Source organism: Lampetra planeri, chromosome 14 (assembly GCF_965212315.1).
Source record: "Lampetra planeri chromosome 14, kcLamPlan1.2.h2, whole genome shotgun sequence".
NCBI lineage: Eukaryota > Metazoa > Chordata > Hyperoartia > Petromyzontiformes > Petromyzontidae > Lampetra > Lampetra planeri.
This window is the reverse complement of record NC_136120.1, coordinates 11,633,034-11,654,780: the sequence shown is the minus strand read 5'-3', so window position 1 is coordinate 11,654,780 and position 21,747 is coordinate 11,633,034. Positions and strand designations below refer to the sequence as shown.

Here is a 21,747-nt window from a genome sequence, read left to right as displayed (position 1 = left end):
CCTTCCGCCAGCAGTGGCCTGAACAAGTAATTGCAGGTAAAGTCACGTAGGTAAAACATTCATTAAAGTAAAATAAAATAAAAATCGCGACGTTTCGGAGGCAACACAAGCTTCCGTCTTCAGGTGGAACCGTCACAGCACGCTTGCAGTATCAAGTAAATACTTTTTTACCCACGTGACTTTACCGAAAAAACCTAAGAATATGAATCCTTGCAGTCACGAAAGCTTCCAATCTAGAAGTACTTGCAGGGCTGCAACGTTACCTCTTACTCTCTACCCGATGAGCTCCTGAGCTGCACAACAGGCCGAGGTTATAACTCGTTTAACCAGTTTTTCCTTGCAAAAAGACTTGCATGTCCGTGAGCCATCGCCTAATGTAAGGATACAAACCAATAGCCTGGCAGAGGATGATATGTTTCGAGATATTTCTGTAGGAAAGTGATCAAATGGCAGCATCTGAGAGAACGTTAAAATACCATGTGACAATGCGTGACGTAATTTGATCGGTTCTGTCTGTGAGAAAGAAAAATATCACTGGCAAAGAGTAAACAACATGAGACCTCCTTTACCAGTGGCAAAATATAGTAATAGGTTTTTACCCCTTCAACTGGTACAAAAACTGACACCTTTATACAAGGCATCATGTTTGCAATAACCACAACACAAGCAGTCAAAATGCAAACAAAAAGAAACAACACCAATGGAGACTAGGCTCTAAGAAAAGCTATCTCGGTGTGGACCAATCAACTTCAAGGACAGTGCATATCATTATCATCATCAGAGTTGTTTCTTTTTGTTTGCATTTTGACTGCTTGTGTTGTGGTTATTGCAAAGATGATGCCTTGTATAAAGGTGTCAGTTTTTGTACCAGTTGAAAGGGTAAAAACCTATTACTATAAAGAGTAAACAAAACAATGCTTCCCCAATTTTGATTACAGGTCCCCATTGCAGACAATTTCTCTCAAGCTAGTTCCATTAAGGATGCAATCTGTGGCTGCCTATATTAACAGCTCTTCGTCATTAATTACATTTTCTATAACTGGCCCATGCACTCAATTCCATATCAAGATGTTTCAAGCCAATTTCTCCCTTTCATTGGATGAAGATAAAGATTTCTTAGATTAAATTAGATATCAAGTTGTATTTAATTAGTTTAAGCCAGCTCACTCCAATCTGAAATTAGTTAAATGTTTTAGCATTTAAAAATGAGTTTTTATTTAAATACTCCAATAGCTTGTTAATAATCAATATTTTTGAATATGAAGTTCAAAGTGTTATAGTTTGCACTTGCTCTCAATCTAATCAGATTTAGAAATACATTTCTAGGGAAAGCACAAATGTTTTAAAATGAATATCAGCACAATCAGATATTCCAAACTTTTTTTTTATTAAAAATGCAATACATGACTTGAGCACAATGTATCTTAGTCGTTTTGTAAATTACTCAAACCAATCCACCAGCAACAGCAACATTTCAGTTTTAAAGCAAAACAAACATGCAAAGTGCTGCAACAGTATACCACGTACCAATGCTAAGTGAAGGTAAAATTAACAGCCTCTGAAACCAGCAAAATGTATAAATACTATAACCAAACAGCATGCTTATAAATTACACCCTACGGAGAAAAATATTACTTACAATGCTATGCTGAATATGCTGAGCAGACATCATCGCAAATTAAAACAGGTCCTATTTTAGGACAAATGAGAAAGCAGACCAAGGGGACTCCATAGTATATTCTCAAGACTCTTTAAACTAGATATCCCCTTTTTTACCTGGATTGAAAAGATCACAAGTTGGAGGCTGGAAGAAAGCAACTCGATAGCAGGATACTGGGCAGCAGTAGAGTGCTGTTGACGGACTGTGATGTAGCTTGGCAGGGGAAGTGGGTAATGAGATGGTATGGTGCTACATCGTGTTCAACTGTGAGAGGTTTGAGTGTGAACTATTTAACTTGACAATGGACTTGCGTGTTGTTTTTAGGATTACATAAAACACCCTCCATTGTACTTGTCAGTGGCAATCATAGCCCCTTCACGCAGTTGCTTGTGTGTTCTGTTTTTGTTACATACAAACATATTCTTGGTTCTTTCGGTAAAGTCACGTAGAAGGGAAATAATAAAAAAAAATACAATTCTCACGACGTTTCGATTGCAACACAAGCAATCATCATCAGGCGTGAAAACCACGGCAAGAAATTTTTCTTCTTGCTGAGAATTTTATTGTTACATTTTTTATTTTTATTTCCCTTCTACGTGACTTTACCGAAAGAACCAAGAAAATTAATCCCTGCAGTCACGAATGAAGCTTTAAATCGAAACATTCAAACATGTTATGGTTGAATTGGAAACGAGATGTAGTCGACGCCTTGGATGATGCAGTGTGCTTGTTTCGTCTTTTCCTTTAGAAGTCTTGCTCATCATCATCCTCGTAATATCCACACCAATCGGCCGGCGCATCCGTTCCAAAGTACCGATCTCCAAAGTTACCTGAAACCCACAACGATGACACAGACACATAAGGACACGAAGGATGTGACCACTCATGATTTGGTAAAAACAACACGACATAACAATGGCCCATTAAGAATTCTAATCAATGTGTAGAGAAGTTCCCACGGAAGTACTCAGAGACGGAGATAAGTTAAGGGCTTTTGCCATGGTTTATTAAAGCTTATCAATAATACACAAGGGTACACAACTCCCAGGGGCTAGGGGTCCTACTCTGAGTCCGGGTCCCTGCCGGCTAGCTCTGGTCTCTCTCTCTCGTGTCGGATCGTGGACTCTGCCGACTCCACCGAGCGGAGAGAGAAGCACCTCTACGGCTACCACAGGCCTCTCCCCAGACTCACCACTCGATCCCTCTCTCTACCCCTGGTTCCCTCTTCACCCTTCTCACTCTACCCGTTCCCACAGTGACCCCGCTTACGCCACGGGGTCTCCCTTAAGTACCCTAGGAGACGTGACGTCATCGCACTGAACGGCACACCTGACGTCAACGTCCCCATTTTACTCCTCTACAAATGTACTATTTTTCTACATTTACCACAAAAAGTCCATTAATGCTACAGTGGAAGTCTAATAAAGCATGAACGTAATTACACAACGCACTTTACAAACAACATCCGTAAGGCGGTCCACATGTACTCGGCTCGCAAAAGTTACCCACCTATTCCGGGAATGATGTGGAATTTGTCGTTGACTTTCTTGTCCACGGCTGTGGTGATGATTTTGACGCTGGGGAAAGCGTAGGCCACCGAGTGTACGCCCATCTCCGCCATCAGCAGTGACACCAAGAAAATCTTGTCCTCACACACGTCGTGATCCTGTACATCAACAGCACACGGTAACAAAGGTACACATTTGCAAAACGCACAACTGATTTAACAGTGCAATAATACACAACACCGGTGTTGCTTTTTGCATTGAATAGGGCCCCAGAGTATACATGGAGTGCTTTTGTCAAAGATGTCTGGCAACTCAACAACATTTGTTTAACAAGCCTATTTCTGCTGGTTACACCCAGAAGGTCAAAACCAGTTCAGAGTTTGTTTTCTTTAAACAATTCTGCTGGAAGATGTTGGTCTCGAAAGCCAGTAGGCCCGATGGACTAAAGCATATTTTTACATGTGCAAACAAAAAACAGAGTTCTTATATACGCGAATACACATTGGGCTGGACACCTATGAAAAAACACTTCATAGATCATTGGGTTCTACGCGAACCAAATAAAATGTCTACGTCGAATCTAAAAGCAAGGTGCATTGTTGAGATTACCAGCAAAACGCGGATGGCCATCAATGCAGCAGCTCCCGTGGAGACTGTACAATCCATGAGCATCACGTGGTCTTCACTGATGTCCTTGGGAAGCCTCAAGTAGTGCAGCTTGCAGAAGTAAAGTGGCGAAGTAACAAAAGGCTTAATCATGAGCATAAGTCAAGTCATGTTCAGCAGTCATATGAACAGCGGTGCTGTTGTTGAAGAGTTTATATATTCACGAAACGCTTTATTACGTGATTGATTAAACTGCCATTGTTTGTATTGATAAAACAATAATCAAGCATTATGAAATGTACTGCCACCCAGATAAAAGTATTGTACACTATTCAAATTTGTATGCATATGTAGGGAAGTATAGGCGTGTTTTACGGTCAACGTCAATACTACTGCATAAGTTTGATGTCCGACGTTTCACTCTGTATGTTGGGGGCTTCTTCAGGAACTTCCAGCATGCGGAGCGAAACATCGGGCGTCGTGCCGAACAACAAAGCATTACAACACGAAAACACATTGAGGAGTGGAAGTGGATGTCGATGTTTTCTTAGCAATTTGGTTACTGGCAGTGACTTGTGTCCAGAGGTCGCAATCGGGTACCCGATACCCGTACCCTACCCGATACCCGGCGACCCGTACCCGGCCGGGTACGGGTACCCGTTTGCGACCCTGGTGCGGCCGGGTACGGGTAGGCCGTGAGTCACTGGTGAGTAACCGTTTGTCACTCATTTCCCAACGTCTTGTCTCTTCTCACAATTCAAGTTCCTAGAATCAACCCACCCGCGCCTGCAACATGGCTTCACCCCAGAGGTCGCAATCGGATACCCGATACCCGTACCCTACCCGATACCCGGCCGGTTACGGGTAACCGGGTATCGGGTAGGGTACGGGTACCCGTTTGCGACCCTGGTGCGGCCGGGTACGGGTACGGGTAAGGAATCAAAACCCGTTTGCGACCTCTGCTTGTGTCACACCAGCTCCAGGATGAAATGCGCGTGGGGTCATGCTGGGTACCTCGGGCTCGCCTGTGGCGTGGTTGGTTTGGATGAGGATCTTGCCGAGTCGGATGTCCTTGCACACGGCTCGCAGCGCCGGCTCCATGGTCTCTCCGGCTCGCAGGATTGACACCCCCGTGATCTGAGAGAACATAAATTGGTGGCACATCATCTCGTTCAGGGGTCGGCAAACCTGCGTCTCCGGAGCCGCATGCGGCTCTTTAAGGACAGCAGTGCGGCTCTTAAAATTCGAAAAAATATATATATATATTGTTATTTTGGTTGCCGACCCCTGACCATGGAAGTGCAGTTCACCGTGGAAGTCCAGTTTACCATGGGCAGGGGTTACCAACCTGCGGCATCGAAGCCGCATGCGGCTCATTAATGACCGATTCGAAAAAAATGGCTCTTCTTGTTGTTTTGGTTGATTTTATTACACCTAACAATTGTGTCAAACTTAAAAATTACTGTTCGTCATTTGATATCTAACACATGTTATCATACCATTTGTCCAAATTGTATTCCTATTGTGCCATAGGCATCATGTCATGAGATAAAGTATTCATTCAGAGCTTTGCAGAGCTGTGTACCACCCATTGTATTTTAGAAGGCCCAAAGAAAGTGACATTACTGAAATGTTCGAGTCCTGCTCATAAGACAGCACATACAAATATGTAATGCTAGAGAGCGATGAAGCCTTCAAACCGTTATTTTAAATTCTCAGAGCTCGAATTTATCCAAAGTAGCAAAGCTAATTAATTGTGATTGGTTTAACTAGTGTAATCAATCAATTTGGACTTGACCGTGTTGTGAAAATGTAACTCACGCGCTTTCCATCAAATTTGCGCCCTTCGTACATTGTTTGCTGGTACGTTTCCACAGACATGTCCTGTGGATGCAGAATGTTAAGAGAAACGGTTTGTGTGCATTACAACAAAGATGTCAAGTTAACGTGCACACATTCAAAGTAAGCCTGGTACCAGGCATAGAAATATATTAAATGTACGATTTTAAGACAAAATGTAAATCCTCGTGAAAAACATAAAATAACATTGTTACATTGTCCTCCATGTACCTTTACAGAGTGTGCGTGGTAACTTCATGCCGTTAACTGTGCTGCCACGCAGTAAAAATAACGGCCAAGTTCGTACACCTACCCGAAATGGTAAAAATGACAAGGCGTGCTCTATTAACAGTCGCATGAGTCTCTTGGAGTAGAAAATAAACTCATCTCGGCTTGTATCCTTGCTTCTGTAAAAGATAACATGGTGCAATAGAGGTACAGATTAAGCATAGGTTATAAGTGAAAATTCACTTGTATAATTACATGGAAGGACCAATGACTTTAACAATAACAGCCGTTAGGGGGCACTGCAATACTTGTCATGGTGACTAGCACATGTTTCGTCTTCAGATTATCAGTGACACTACCTAGAGCAGGGTCTCCAAACTCCAGTCCTTGCGATCCACCATCCCACGTCTTTCGATGTTTAGCAATGTACTGCATAAAAAAAAATTACTTGTTCCACGACGCACACGCCCGTTGATAGTTAAGCATGTCCCACGTCTTCTTTAATAGAGCCACTTCAAATTAACATTGAGATCTGTGTACGAGTGTGTGCAAGTGTGTTCCACGCGTGCATGCACGTGACGCAGACGGTGTTAATTGCTTAGTGCATCACGTGGGACGTGTTTAACAATCATCAGGCATGTGTAGTGGGGAAGAAGTTAAGTTGTATTTGAATGAAAGTAAATTTGTAAACGTGGAAGGATGTAGTGTGGCGAGTCACGAGGACTGGAATTTGGGAAACCCTGACCTCGAGTGGGAGTTAAAAGCTCCAGCACATGGGGCCATCAACACATGCAAAACCCATTGGGTACAGCTATCATCACATGCATCAACTGAACCATTATCACCATCAGCCGTGATCAATCCACTGCAAGATGAAGACGTTCCCAAGCCATTTTGATGTCACATGGTTCTGTGCAGTTAATTCGTGTCCATTATATCACCTTAGATCAGCGAACAACACTTGTAGGCATAGGCCCGAGCGCAGTCAGTAATTTTGCTTTACAATCACAAGCTGAGCACAGCTCCTCTAACAGATGTGGGCATCGTCTACTCTTCGCCGCAGTTCTGTGATGTAACAACCACCTAGCACCAGCACACGAGCCGATTCCATTGCTCTATCTCTGCTATGGAGGTACCATGGGGCACGTTCTCTCCCTTGGTTGCCGTTGTGCCGATATTCTCAACCTTTTTCTGTCCCTAAATGTGGTGTAATTGCACCACCTTGAATGCAACAATCATTTTATAAACCGCAGAAATCTCACCCACTGCACAGTTAACGCACTGCTGCTGCGCACTGTCGTCGTGTGTCCGCAGGTTGGCATGCCGATGGTGGAGTTGGTGCGGCACGCTAGGTTCCGTACCGGATGATGGTGTGCATGCCGCGGACTTGCGGCGAGTTCTCCAGCACGTTGAGCGTCTCTGGAAGAGGCTGCGCTTGGTGGGCAGACGCCAGTGCTGCCCTAAGCGAAACCGAAATACAAACAATGCAAGTGAGCCATCCACAGGCATGGCCAGTCGCTTAGGACAAGGGCATCCTTGTTAAAAACTTCTGCATCATTCGGAAGCACAAATAGATGTTTTATTTACCATACACGTAAACCTATAAGACCTGTGTTAATTAAGCGTACTTTTTTAAAAGTGGAATGTGTATCAATTAAAAGAATACTAATTCAAGTCTTCAATAAAATGGAAATTTAAATTATTGCAAAAGTGTTTTTATTCTAAATAAGATAATTTTGATTACAAACTCTATGCCATCAGCAAAGCTTTAACGCAGAAGTTTTTAAATAGGATGAAGTTTAAACCAACATTGTATGTTCAGTCTGAAAAAATGTGTTTGGACGTTCAATCTTTACAGTGAAAATCGAAACATTTTAAGAATGTTTGGATGAATTTACTCAGAGAAAAATTATGCTTGTTTAATGATGCAATTCTCGCTTGAGATGAAATTTATATTTCACAATTTTCTGCTCAATTTCATTAACACATTTTTTCAGTTCTACAATACTAAATAAAAAAGTGTCATTTAAACAGAAACTTATCCACATATTTCACATGCAATCTAACAACATTAACGTCACCCATCTGGTGGTGCATTGAATACAAATTGTTCACGGTTATATATTATTTTACGTGTGTGTTTTCAAACAATGTAAAAATATTTACATATCGTAAATGTACTACAGCATACACCATAGATACGATTCACCATACCAACATTTTATTTACTTTGCGCATCATGATCCTGATTCCTGTCTCGTTTTTCCCAATAAAAGGCTAAATTACAGACGTAAATTAAAACTCACTGTTGAGGCTGATTTTAGTGCCACTTGAAACAACGAGGCAATGTACCGCCAGATGAGTACCATGATAATTTAAAATAAAACCTTTACACAAGTGTTCTTCCACAAGTGGGTTAACCATAATGCCATGTCATTTTGTAAATACTAAGGCGATGACTGCTCTAACATACGAAGCTTTACATTCAATGGAATTTTGTTCAAACGCAAAGTGCCAATGGCAAGCCGTTAATAAGGTGAGCAGTCACCTAATGCAATCTATTAATACGTTGAAGTAAATGCAAACGGTTTATAAAATAACAGTGCACATGGCTATCCCGCTTGTTTATATGGAGAACACATCGGTTACTTTACTTATTTTAGTTCGATGAAATCAACAATCGCAATAATCAAATGTCATTTATTATTCGAAGATAATCTTGATTTGAAGCTTTCGTGACTGCAGGAATCTATACTCTTTGGTTCTTTCAGTAAAGTCACGTAGGTATAAAATAAATAAAATAGATCATGACGTTTCGGGCGCAACACAAGCACCCGTCACCAATGCATTCCCACCAGATGACGGATGCTTGTGTTGCGCCCGAAACGTCGTGATCTAATTTATTGTATTTTATACCTACGTGACTTTACCGAAAGAACCAAAGAGTATTCGAAGATACTTAAAAATGTGCGCTGGTAGGTTGACTTGCAACACAAACCCATGATTAAGTATGCCACTGCGCCAATTTTGCACAACGCCCACCAACTTTTTTTCGTAAGGTTAAACCACATGTTGATTTCGTCAGCTCTTACTTAACTACCAAACTACACAGCATACAACACAATACAACACAGAAAGATCGAGTACGAAGATATTTTGTAAAGATAATCAATATTGTGATAGGTCACAAAAATAATAAAGGGGCAGAGAGATTATAAAGAATTAGTTATAATTGTGGAATTTAAGGCAAAAACAAAGTATGGTCACAGGAATATGTCTCACTGAAGGGGGGGGGGGGGCAAAATCAGCAATCACAAATCTCTTGCAGAGCTGTTAGCATGTTCAGGCAAGTCAGGAACTGCAAACCTTTACCAACATGTGCAGTCATTAACAAAAAAAAAACGCTAGATGGTTAATTTGTTTTCCAAATCAACGCAAAAATTACTTTCCAAATTAGTTAACGATTACCAAATTTCGTGATGTGATTAATTCATGCGCCTCGTTAATTTAGTGCACAAGGGCCATAAAGAGAACAACCAAAAGGGCATTTGTGTAGTATTAAAGAATATGCAAATTCTCTCACATATCCCAGCGAAGTTTCCTCTGTTCAGTTGGGTAATATTCAGAGCGGGGTTATGGAAGAAAATATTCATGGTAAAAAACAAACACAGAGAACACAAATAGGACAAATACATTAGGCTGCTGCCTGTACTTGACCAACAGAGTGAGGTGGTTCTCCTCCGGAATTCCAGGTGGATGGAACACAGCTTGATACAACTATTTACATGTTGTACGACCGATTAATTCCCCACCGCCACACCCATGCACCGTAGTGATGACGCTTCAATTCGAGACGTAAATTAGCGTGTGTTCCATTTCAACCTGAAACACCCGAAGAGAAATACTGGGAATCCCCTATAGGCAGCAACATTATACAATTACTAAACAGCACAAAATGCAGGCAGATGTAGTAATTATTTCATTTGAAATGCAAACGGGATGTTGCGCGGTTATTTTTAGCATTGATGATTAGTATTTTTTAAACCAGAGCTTGTAATTGAATGAAATGAAAAAACTACAAAAAAAGACAAGAAAACTTGGGTGAAACTGCTCATAAATGCATTTGACCTGCCAACATTTTTCACTGGTTTTTCTAGACAAAAAACACCTCGGAGAAGACAACCAGGAAAAGAACGTGCCTTCAGGTATGCTCTCCTTATGCCACAAGTAAAATCGCACTTATCGCTATGAATCAGGTGCAGCGTAAGTGTGTCTTCATATTTTCACCCAACATTCTTTAACCATGTTACGGCACACCTGAGGACCAGTAATTCCTAGCTATCCTCTCTGCCATATCGCAAAGGTAAAATCAATTCTGTACTTTACCATGGTATCATACCTCACACTGCTCTCACGCTGAGATGGTTACAGAAACAATTCGGTCAGGGTTTAGCAAGTGTGTCACACATCACACATGGGGAGAAAGAAAAAAAATGAAAAGTTGCACTAATTATTTACGGACTCTTTCACAGCACACAGTAGTTCAATGATCTGCCGTACTTTGTATGCAATCACGGAACAGCAATTTGGATTTAAATACGTACACACTAATCCAAAGTGTAGCACATTCAAAATCACATTCATAATCTGTAAACATGTCTACGCATGCCTGTACACATGCTCATATACTGCATTATATTACGACTGCATATGAGAATTAAACTTTATGAAAATTTACATTTTACGCATTCAATTCTCAATATACAACAAAGTATGGCATGTGCTGAATGGGTGTGCAATGCATAGGTAGTACAAAAAAAGATTACACTTTGACATTGCAAGTAAGTGAGTCAGGCAAAATATGATAATTTAGATTCCACTGCTGCAGAGGCTCAGGGTCTCTCCGTGCACAAGAGCTTTTTAAAATTATATTTGTTTGCATTTTCAACCAATGAAAGAACGTATATTTAAAATCGTAATGGAAGCTGGAAGACACTAACCATGTAAAGTAAAACAGTATGAAAATAACAGTCGGTGTTGACTACAGTCCCTTATTTATCATAATTTCAAATTATAACGCGCATAATTTTCACTTGCTCTCAAAGAGAGAGACTACTCAGGCGAGGGGAACCACAGACAAGTGGCAAAGGCAGTTAGGCGGTGAGCTGCTACCAAATACCCCCAAGGTCTGCGGCCCTCTATAATGACCAGCGAAACGTCGTACTCAAAAACTGTAAATGTTGTGGATTCACTCTTCAACACATCGGTGGGCTAAAGTAGTGAACTATTTGTCTTTTGTCAACGTGACACTTTTTTGCTGATTGGCCGTGTCGGGTGGTGGAGGGTTACGACACATTTATAAATAACGCGATCTAACCCAAAAAACGTTTATTATGAATAATATTGGTCGCGAAAGCCTCCGTGTTAAACTGGCCCTCTATTCTACACAGTATATATATGTTAACGTGTCATCAGCCATTTAATGTTTACATGTGGGAGGAAAGCGGAGCACCCGAAAAAACCCACGCATGCCAGAAGGCAACACTCTCTATCCCATACAGAAGGAACAAGTGGAGTCCACACATTGCCCTACTGCCTTCTCCTGGCAAGCGAGGGTATGACACCTTCATGCCCACACAAAGGAAGTGTCACAAAATTTGGTTGATCCACCAAACTCTCGCCTCCAGTGTTGGATTAGAAGTGTGCGCCATCACCGCCCGGCAGATGACAGCCCATTGGGACTTAGTGTCTCTCTATGTGGACTAGTGGCTAAGGACATGGTATTTTAAGCCAGTTTCAGTTTGCTTTTACTTTCTATGAAGACACAAACATAATGCGTTTTTCTGTGGTATGCCGATGTCAAATGGCGCACAAAAATACGTGGTAAAATACAATTGTAATTAAATGTCCTTCAAATTGAACAAATGCAACTTCCACGGTGATAGTGAACTCACATCTCATTTCGATGCAAGGCAAAAGCTTTACACAAACAACAGGGAGAGAACTGAAATGTACTACATCTGCAGCATTTTAGTGTGGCCTTTAAACACAACCTACAGCAGCCCTATCTACTTTGTCAAACAGCAATTAAAAAAAGAACAACAACATGCAACTGAAGATTACATTGTAGATTTAAATTTCAAAGGCATGCAAACGACAACAATTAAATTTTAAAAAATCAACTAATTATCGCACAATTACTCAAAGGCATCTTAATCTAGTGTGACCTAAACTGAATTAAATTACAGAGAACAGCATATTAATTATTCAAAGTTGCTTTTCAACGCTAAATCAAGGGATTTAATTGCGCGCAAGTAAAAAAAAACGACCGGGTTTTTGTTTTGTTTTACTTTGCCCGTGCGTACCTTCTCGAGCTGACAGTGAACGTGCTGTACGATGAGTTCAAGGGCAACGTTATTCTCACCACCTGCAGAAGGAGGGGAGTGGGGGGGCAGCAGCAGCATAGTGAGATCACAATCCATTACAGTGCTGGCTAAAGCTCCCAACACGAGGCGGCTAATCCACATTCTTCCTCTGGGGCTCAAGGTCAACGCGATCAACCACTGCTTAAAACAACGTGAGCAGCACGATGTTCCCTGTGGTATTATGGTTAGTACACCGATTTGCAATTCGGAGATCCCTGGAAAGCGCAAGAGTATTGGTTACTCCCAACTCTTCAGTGGGGTAAGAGTGTGGGTTACTCCCAACTCTTCAGTAGGGTAAGAGTGTGGGTTAGTTCCAACTCTTCAGTAGGGTAAGAGTGTGGGTTACTCCCAACTCTTCAGTAGGGTAAGAGTGTGGGTTAGTCCCAACTCTTCAGTAGGGTAAGAGTGTGGGTTAGTCCCAACTCTTCAGTGGGGTAAGAGTGTGGGTTAGTCCCAACTCTTCAGTAGGGTAAGAGTGTGGGTTAGTCCCAACTCTTCAGTGGGGTAAGAGTGTGGGTTACTTCCAACTCTTCAGTGGGGTAAGAGTGTGGGTTACTCCCAACTCTTCAGTAGGGTAAGAGTATGGGTTACTTCCAACTCTTCAGTGGGGTAAGAGTGTGGGTTACTCCCAACTCTTCAGTAGGGTAAGAGTATGGGTTACTTCCAACTCTTCAATAGGGTAAGAGTATGGGTTACTCCCAACTCTTCAGTAGGGTAAGAGTGTGGGTTACTCCCAACTCTTCAGTAGGGTAAGAGTATGGGTTACTCCCAACTCTTCAGTAGGGTAAGAGTGTGGGTTACTCCCAACTCTTCAGTAGGGTAAGAGTGTGGGTTACTTCCAACTCTTCAGTGGGGTAAGAGTGTGGGTTACTCCCAACTCTTCAGTAGGGTAAGAGTGTGGGTTACTTCCAACTCTTCAGTGGGGTAAGAGTGTGGGTTACTCCCAACTCTTCAGTGGGGTACGAGTGTGGGTTACTTCCAACTCTTCAGTGGGGTAAGAGTGTGGGTTACTCCCAACTCTTCAGTGGGGTAAGAGTGTGGGTTAGTCCCAACTCTTCAGTGGGGTAAGAGTGTGGGTTACTCCCAACTCTTCAGTGGGGTAAAAGTGTGGGTTAGTTCCAACTCTTCAGTGGGGTAAGAGTGTGGGTTACTCCCAACTCTTCAGTGGGGTAAGAGTGTGGGTTACTCCCAACTCTTCAGTGGGGTAAGAGTGTGGGTTACTCCAAACTCTTCAGTGGGGTAAGAGTGTGGGTTACTCCCAACTCTTCAGTGGGGTAAGAGTATGGGTTACTCCCAACTCTTCAGTGGGGTAAGAGTGTGGGTTACTCCCAACTCTTCAGTGGGGTAAGAGTGTGGGTTACTCCCAACTCTTCAGTGGGGTAAGAGTGTGGGTTACTCCCAACTCTTCAGTGGGGTAAGAGTGTGGGTTACTCCCAACTCTTCAGTGGGGTAAGAGTGTGGGTTACTCCCAACTCTTCAGTGGGGTAAGAGTGTGGGTTAGTCCCAACTCTTCAGTGGGGTAAGAGTGTGGGTTACTCCCAACTCTTCAGTGGGGTAAGAGTGTGGGTTAGTTCCAACTCTTCAGTGGGGTAAGAGTGTGGGTTAGTCCCAACTCTTCAGTGGGGTAAGAGTGTGGGTTAGTCCCAACTCTTCAGTAGGATAAGAGTGTGGGTTAATTCCAACTCTTCAGTAGGGTAAGAGTGTGGGTTAGTCCCAACTCTTCAGTAGGGTAAGAGTGTGGGTTAGTCCCAACTCTTCAGTGGGGTAAGAGTGTGGGTTAGTCCCAACTCTTCAGTGGGGTAAGAGAGTGGGTTAGTCCCAACTCTTCAGTAGGGTAAGAGTGTGGGTTAGTCCCAACTCTTCAGTGGGGTAAGAGTGTGGGTTAGTCCCAACTCTTCAGTGGGGTAAGAGTGTGGGTTAGTCCCAACTCTTCAGTGGAGTAAGAGTGTGGGTTAGTCCCAACTCTTCAGTGGGGTAAGAGTGTGGGTTAGTCCCAACTCTTCAGTGGGGTAAGAGTGTGGGTTAGTCCCAACTCTTCAGTAGGGTAAGAGTGTGGGTTAGTCCCAACTCTTCAGTGGGGTAAGAGTGTGGGTTAGTCCCAACTCTTCAGTGGAGTAAGAGTGTGGGTTAGTCCCAACTCTTCCAAGATATCTGGCCAGCATGGGAACATAGGCCATCATATCCTCTTGAGATAATTGCAGGGCTGCACCTTGACCTTTGACCAACACGATAACCAATAGAATGGGGTTTATCCTAAAGCACAAAAAGTATCCTTAGCTCCATGCTCATTCAAGTAAAATATCATACCATACCGTCCAGTAATCTGTTGTTTATACAAGAATCTATCAGCGTAGTCAGTCATATATTAACTAAGCTATCAAGACCACTGTATTATGGTTTAACATTTTAAGTGTTCTATGTTTGAAATTGCTGTTTTGGTTCATAAAATGCCTCATGAATTGCAGCACGTATGGATCGGAGTATTTCATTTTTTATTTCCAGAAAGCTCCATTTAGTAAAAGTAAAATTTTACTCGTGTCATTTGAGTCAAAACCATGTAAAAAAACACAATGTAAAAAAGACTGACTTTATTGAGCTAATGAAACGTAAAATGAAACCCATTTACTTAATCTGATGTGGGCTTGTTGTGCACCATCATTTGTGACCACAACAATAAAATATGGACCATATCTTGTGACGCACCAAAGAGGCTGCTGATGTAATCAGTAAAATGTGTCCGTTTTAATGGCTTTTATTATTTTGCTTCATAAAAAAAACATCACTGTGCTGAAGTGGTTATGTGATCACAGAGAGCAATTTTACATCATCCTTTGAATACAAGAAAAAGATAACAATTTTGCCCGAGGGATGAATCCCTGGCAATCATTCCTAAAATGCTGTTGACAGCATAGGAATATAAACGTGCTTACAAGTAACCACAGTGTAAATACAATTATTTGAAAAATAAATTAGTGGTTCAAACCAGTAAGACTATACAATCAGTGTAAAATAGTATAAAATGTATGGTTTTCTGGTAATGGAGACATCTGCATATGTAAAGCACAACACAATTCAGACTGGAAAAAGATGACGTGTTAAAACAACCTCTAAGGACTCAATTGCACGCTATCTCCTAGTAACTGGCTGGACAAACGCTGAAGCAGCACAATTCTTTGAGAAGCTATGATTGTCACACTGTGCTACTGTGCTGAATTACATAAACTGGGGTAGGTTAGTGACAGCCTGCACTGTGCACCACATATGACTTGGGTACATTTCATGCCCAAAGTATGTACATTATTGTTGCATATTCTGCACAATATGAACCAAAGATGTACACAATTTATAACCACTTCACACAACGCAAATCAACGTTTTTCGGACTGCAAACCACTTACAGCTGCGATCGGAATCACATAATCCCCTCCCCATTATCATTGGCACTGTTATACAGCAGTAAATACAAAAGCAAAGGAACACAATAACTTTTACGGCTTTGTCTGAGGCGGAACCAAACTGTGTCGGCTGGGGCTTCAAACAAAGTATGTCTCACTGTGCGATAGAATTCGACATACATACATGTTGAACTTCTTTCGCACCGTACGTAGCCAACCATGCTAATCGGAGGTGTGGAAATATATACATTCCATAACCAATCTCCGCCATTGGCCATCAACCCTTTCGAGCGACGAACCTGGGTGCACAGAGCTTTAGCTATGAAAGCAGCAAAGCAGCCTGTGACCAAAAGCACCTTGAATATTAAATCTAGAATGAAAACTCATTTCTTTAGAACTCTTTTTTGTCTTAAGTTTGTCCTCCCTCCCCCGCACCTCCGATTAGCGCGGTTGGCTATGTATGGCTGCGGTAAAAGTTCAACGTATGTGCATACATTTCAACCCCAACAGGTGGCCACCAGAAAGCGATAACACAATTTAGAGGGTAAAGAGAGTCCAAATAGCGTGCTCACCTCGTGGCACGACGATGTCGGCCAGCTGCATGGTGGGCTCGATGTACTGCTCGAACGCCGGCTTCACAAACTTGTTGTACTGCTTGATGACGCCGTGGATGTCTCGCCCACGCTCCGTGATGTCCCTCCGCAGGCGCCGTACGAGACGAATGTCCGAATCGGTGTCCACAAACACCTTCATGTCGAGCAGCTGGGTGGCAACGAGAACCAACGGAGCGAGCCGATGATTAATTTGTGATGGGTCGTTGCCGTACACGCGCGTGTACGTACGCCGTGGAATCAATGAGATGTACGCCCATTTTTGTCAGTTCACTGCGGAATAAGGTCCTCTGTGCAGGGTGGTGAATGCAGAATGCTTAGATGTTGGAGTATAGAAATACAGTACAGTAATCCCTCGCCACTTCGCGGTTCAAGTTTCGCGGCCTCAGTGCATCGCGGATTTTTCGAACTGATTTAAAGGCCACATTATACCTGTGCAGTAACACCATCATCATCATCATTCATCATCACATTCATCGAACTGCACAGGTCTGTCATCGTCGTCATTGTCATCGTCGTCGTCGTCATTACTGGAGTCAAGTCTCAAGATACTACTGTCATTGGTGAGAGTAGAACACCATAATACGTATCGTATGAGAGAGAGTGAATGTATAATATTAAGGTTTTATAATTAAATAGATTTAAGTAAAATATATATATATAAAGTATAAATATACATATTTTAAACATTCTGGTACCCACACACACACATATATGGAAATTCCTAGGGGGCCAATCCTACTTCGCGGATTTTCACCTATCGCGTGGGGTTCCGGTCCCCATTAACCGCGATAAACGAGGGATCACTGTACAGTTATATTTGCACTGCCCAACACATAGCCCCATGAGCCCTATTACAACATGTTTGTCCACAGCAGTCACCCATTTAAACACTAGGTTTAACCCTGCCGAGTTTCCAATATCTAGCGCATTCTGGGTTATTTGGTCATAGGCTACACAAGAAATAGGTTCAAATGGATGATATCTATTTTTTATATTTCCATTGAACATTTATGGCACGTGAAAAACATTTCACCATGAGTCCAAAGTCCACCTGAAAAAAATTCTGCTAAACTCAGTCCATCATGTGCAGTATATGTTAATTAACTAACGATTGTGAACCAGTGGACTACGAGTAAGCTTACCTTCAGGAGCTCTTTGTTTGCAAATGACAGGATACCTTCAAATATTATTACATTTGCTCCGTACACCGTTTTCTAGAAAACATTAAAAGTACAAGTCGTTAGACGTTTAAACCATTTCTCGGTGTAAGAAAGATTCAATACAAAGTTACATATCATAAACAGCCTGTAAGTGTAGGATATTTTTTTCCTTCTATCCTCACTTCGTTGGCATCTAAGAATGACTACTTCATGAAATGCTGTGGTATGCATCTGAGCATGGCACGGCGTGCAATGTGCAACTGGCATACCGATTCTTTCCTTCGACTGTGCGTGGTGAAGTCATAGATGGGCACCTTCACACTCTTTCCCTTCTTCAACTTACGGAGAGTGCTGATGATGAGTTCAAAGTCAAATGCATCTGGGTGGTCAAAGTTGTATTCACTCTTTGCAGCCATCTCCTGCTCCTCTTTGCTAAAAATCTGCGACCGTGAACAATGCTTTTAAGTAAAATGTCAAAGTGCAACAAAGTTTACACCATTGGAACCTCATTTGCCAGTAAAAAATATGATAATTGTTTTTTTTACCCTTCTATCTGGCAACAAAACTGACACCTTTTTTTTACAAGGAGTCATGTTTGCATAGACCACAAGACCTGCAGCCATAATGCAAACAAAAAACGGTCCAACACCATGTGAGACTAGGCTCTAAGGAATGCTGTCTCGGGTGTGGACCAATCAACTTCAAGGACAGTGCATACATTATCAGAGTTATCTTTTTTGTTTGCATTATGGCTGCAGATATTGTGGTCTATGCAAACATGACTCCTTGTAAAATAAAAAAGGTGTCAGTTTTGTTGCCAGATAGAAGGGTAAAAAACCAATTATCATGCAACAAAGTTGGCAATGTAAAAGTGACACAAGTGTTACATCGCACTATCTATACGCAATAGGATGAGGGCCACCTGGTAACCACAGATGAGCGTGTAGAACCAGGATATAACGGAACAAAACCTTGGCACGAAAACTTGTTTACACTTTTGAATATTCATGTCAGTTACAAAGTAACCATTAACTTACTCAATGGAATATTAAATGAACATTTGAAATAAATATACACATTGGATAATATTAATGATACTTTGATGTATTTATAACTTTGAAGATTGCACAGTTTCAGCGGAACTTTTGAATTGAGTTGCTGTTCAATCATAGTCTTTTTGCATTGAAAGGGCGCTTTATGAGCATCAATATCTCAAAAGCGCTTTCATCGCAATCTCATCTCAAGCAGTCGAAGGAGACCTCCCCATGGCAGCTGTCCCTGTACGGCACAAATTAACTCGGCAAATGGTCAGCAAATGAGCATTGGTCTGCCAGTCGGTGCCAAAGATTGCTGTGTGTAATCCCAAATGAGTAATTTGTGGCCAATATTTGAATCGACAATAAACCTATACTAGTAAAAGGAATTCCACTGAACAAGCATAAAGGCAGATGCACCATTGAGCAATACCTCCGATTAGCATGGTTGGTTACGGTGTGAAAGAAGTTCAACATACATACAGTAAAACCAGGCTAAATATGAAACCTTACAATCAATTGTGATAGACCACACTGCACCTTGTAGAAAGAATCCATGGAAAGCAGGGCGACCCATGGCACATCCAGAGCCTCTATGATTTTATTGGCTACAGTGGTCTTCCCAGAAGCACTCCCACCACAGAGGCCTGCATACAAACACACTCACACGATGTTAAATGAGCCAAAGGACAAAGATACCTAAATACGAGAGCTACTTATGTTTGTTTGGTCACAACTTGCCTAGAGATCATGCGGTGTTAAGGTTTGGCAAATGTATAAGTAATTCAACAGCAGGTTAAACAAATCAATGTTTGTTCCAGATAACTTTTTACATTAAGGCTCAATTTAATGTTTTTCTCACCCGAACCTCGAGTGTTAGCACCTACGAATACGTTAAAGTCGTAATTATCTGAGAAAGGTGGCAATGGTCGAATTGTTAACTACAGTAAACTCCAACTTTGCTGGGTACAACGGCAGGTAAAGGTATAATCGCATGACAAGCATACACATTCACCAATGACTGAAAAAAATGCTTATCCTTTAAGTGATTGCTGTTTTACCGTAAACGACAAGATTTACTGCTTTAGTTTAACACACCCTAATAAGTAAGCAAACTTTATAGCACAAGCCTTTTGCCCGTCCTTGGACGGGTGTATTTCAGTAAATCTGAAACTTGCAAGCGAAATGCAGACCGCGACGTGATAATCATTGCATCAATTTGTGTGCAATTTGTAAAGGCCGCGGTGACACAGACTTATTTCATTTAAAGGCTATAATCCCTTGTTCATCACGACGTCCTTTTTACTTTGATGTCTCAACAGCGTCACGGAGATCACGTGACGTGAGGGTTCTGCCTTTGTAGTGAGGGTTGTAAGTTGACGCCGAGGAGGGGGGAGGAGGCGCCTCGCCCCCCCATGTGGAGTGACGTCACCCGCTAATTATTATTAATGGGGGGGGTGTCCATTTGGAAGACGCCACCTCTTCATGATTATTAATGAGGGGGGCTGTTTGATGTGGAGTGACGTCACCTGCTCATGATTATTAATGAGGGGGGAGGGGTCCATGTGGAGGACGTCACCTGGCCATGATTATTAATGAGGGGGGCTGGCCGACGTGGAGTGATGTTACACGCGGGACACACAGACATTCTTGCCTCATTATAGTAAATGCCGTGGTTTTTGCCATATCTAAATTTATTTGCAAAACTATACTGGTTTGGCACATCCCCAGGGCAATCATACAATCAGAACTCTGTCTAATAAACTAAATGCTTTTAAAATGCCAAAAATATAATGTATGCATCAACAAAGCAAGTTTTTTCAACTCCTAACACGTTAAATTATTTACAGAATCTCACAGCCTTCCATTTTAGCTAATCCTACGACCGGACCGAGGGCAGAATTGAGAACAAATCGGTTCAGCGTGAAGTGCGGTGGACATCAATCTGTCGAGCTGCCAGATAATGTACATTTTTGGTGAGCACAGTATTACCTATGACAAAAGCCTCCTTGAACTGCGCTCCCTGCTCGTTGTACCAAGGTGGCCGACCGGCCGTATAGATGGTGCGCTTGCTGGTGCGCAGCAACGGCGGCTCAGTTTTGCTCTGGCTGGTCGTGCGCTTTCGTGGCGCCAGCGGTGGCCGCTGGGGCAGCTTTTCCAGCAGGCCCTGTAGCGAGTCGTCATTGCTGAGGAGGGTGGCATACACAAACGGAAAAGGAGAACGCAACGTCATCGACCCGGTACTAAGCGGCAATCAATCTCACGGACTTTTTAAAATATGCGGTGGAAGCGTTTAGTTTTTGTGACCGATCCAAAGCGATCACACAATTCTAACTAAATATTCCGGCATGCTGGAATTTTACTCATCGCTCTCGGTCAAGATTTTTTTAGCTTAAACCAACAAGCATGTGTTCAAATGCAGTCAGTCACAAGGGACAATTAAATACACTCAATAAATTAGAAAAACATTGGTATTATGGATTTAACATATCCATAATACAGGCTTTTTGGGTTAGATAGTTACAACTTCAGCACACTGGTTTGTTGGAGAGTAAACCCACAATATTTACAATACGAGTAAGAAGTTTTGCCGGTGATTACAACCAACGAATATTAGTCGCGAAAGCCTACATGTTAAACTGCGCTTAAGGTATGTTTGGAATGTGGAGGAAGTGATGTAAAAAACTAATAAGAATGTCATAGGCACCACTGTACACTAGTACAGTGACCCGAATCATATATTGAGATGCAAAATTCCTTTATTTGATTCATTTCAACATCCATTTCCTCACCCTTTACGGTAATTACGCAACACAGTAAGACTTTGCTTGACGCGTGGTGCTCACACAACGCATTTTCGCGATAACAGTTCTTCCATTCGGGAACACATTGCACAATGTGGAACGCGTCCGTTATAACTCGGTTTCTGAGTGTCAGACGAACTACTTTCTTGATTTTACGCAGCTGAGCGGTTTGATACAGTACGCAAAATGATACGGTAACGTGGCAGCGCTCTGTTCTGCCATAGGATGACAGCAGGCTTATTTTATAGTGCAAATGCGATTCAGTAACAGAAATTGCTCGCTTAACCTGGTTTTTGCTTAACGCACCACTTTTCAGGAATGCATCTACCATGTTAAACGAGGAACTACTGTACATGTAAAAATGTAACACGTACAAATGAGCCCTCGACCACGGTAAGTCATGTGACATACTTGTTTGTGTTGCAATGCAGTAAAAATGTTCAGTATTCAGACGTGTTTAAGGAAAGAACTCAA

At 42.1% G+C, this 21,747-nt stretch overlaps 2 protein-coding genes across 5 annotated transcripts in view; one reads left to right on the top strand and one right to left on the bottom strand.

Moving 5' to 3' along the window:
- Positions 1–1,368: 1,368 nt before the first annotated feature.
- The window catches only part of LOC144722384 (uridine-cytidine kinase-like 1), a 28,577-nt gene continuing 8,198 nt past the window's right edge, over positions 1,369–21,747 (bottom strand). For 2 of the 3 annotated variants that reach the window (XM_078600609.1, XM_078600612.1), the window contains exons 2-15: positions 20,462–20,655; positions 19,010–19,116; positions 17,705–17,875; positions 17,418–17,489; positions 16,234–16,423; positions 12,207–12,268; positions 9,425–9,444; positions 7,203–7,301; positions 5,927–6,020; positions 5,596–5,658; positions 4,789–4,911; positions 3,778–3,885; positions 3,170–3,326; positions 1,369–2,490 (exon numbers count right to left, since the gene is read on the bottom strand). In XM_078600609.1, the coding sequence (XP_078456735.1) occupies positions 2,405–2,490; positions 3,170–3,326; positions 3,778–3,885; positions 4,789–4,911; positions 5,596–5,658; positions 5,927–6,020; positions 7,203–7,301; positions 9,425–9,444; positions 12,207–12,268; positions 16,234–16,423; positions 17,418–17,489; positions 17,705–17,875; positions 19,010–19,116; positions 20,462–20,655 (1,546 nt within the window). In that variant the 3' untranslated portion in view covers positions 1,369–2,404. Of the gene's footprint in view, positions 2,491–3,169; positions 3,327–3,777; positions 3,886–4,788; positions 4,912–5,595; positions 5,659–5,926; positions 6,021–7,202; positions 7,302–9,424; positions 9,445–10,240; positions 10,258–12,206; positions 12,269–16,233; positions 16,424–17,417; positions 17,490–17,704; positions 17,876–19,009; positions 19,117–20,461; positions 20,656–21,747 lie in introns of all 3 variants that reach the window. The other variant, XM_078600611.1, reaches the window with a different exon arrangement.
- LOC144722385 (proton-coupled zinc antiporter SLC30A2-like) overlaps positions 21,344–21,747 on the top strand; it is a 43,752-nt gene continuing 43,348 nt past the window's right edge. For both annotated transcript variants that reach the window (XM_078600615.1, XM_078600614.1), the window contains exon 1: positions 21,344–21,666. In XM_078600615.1, the coding sequence (XP_078456741.1) occupies positions 21,650–21,666 (17 nt within the window). In that variant the 5' untranslated portion in view covers positions 21,344–21,649. The remainder of the gene's footprint in view (positions 21,667–21,747) is intronic.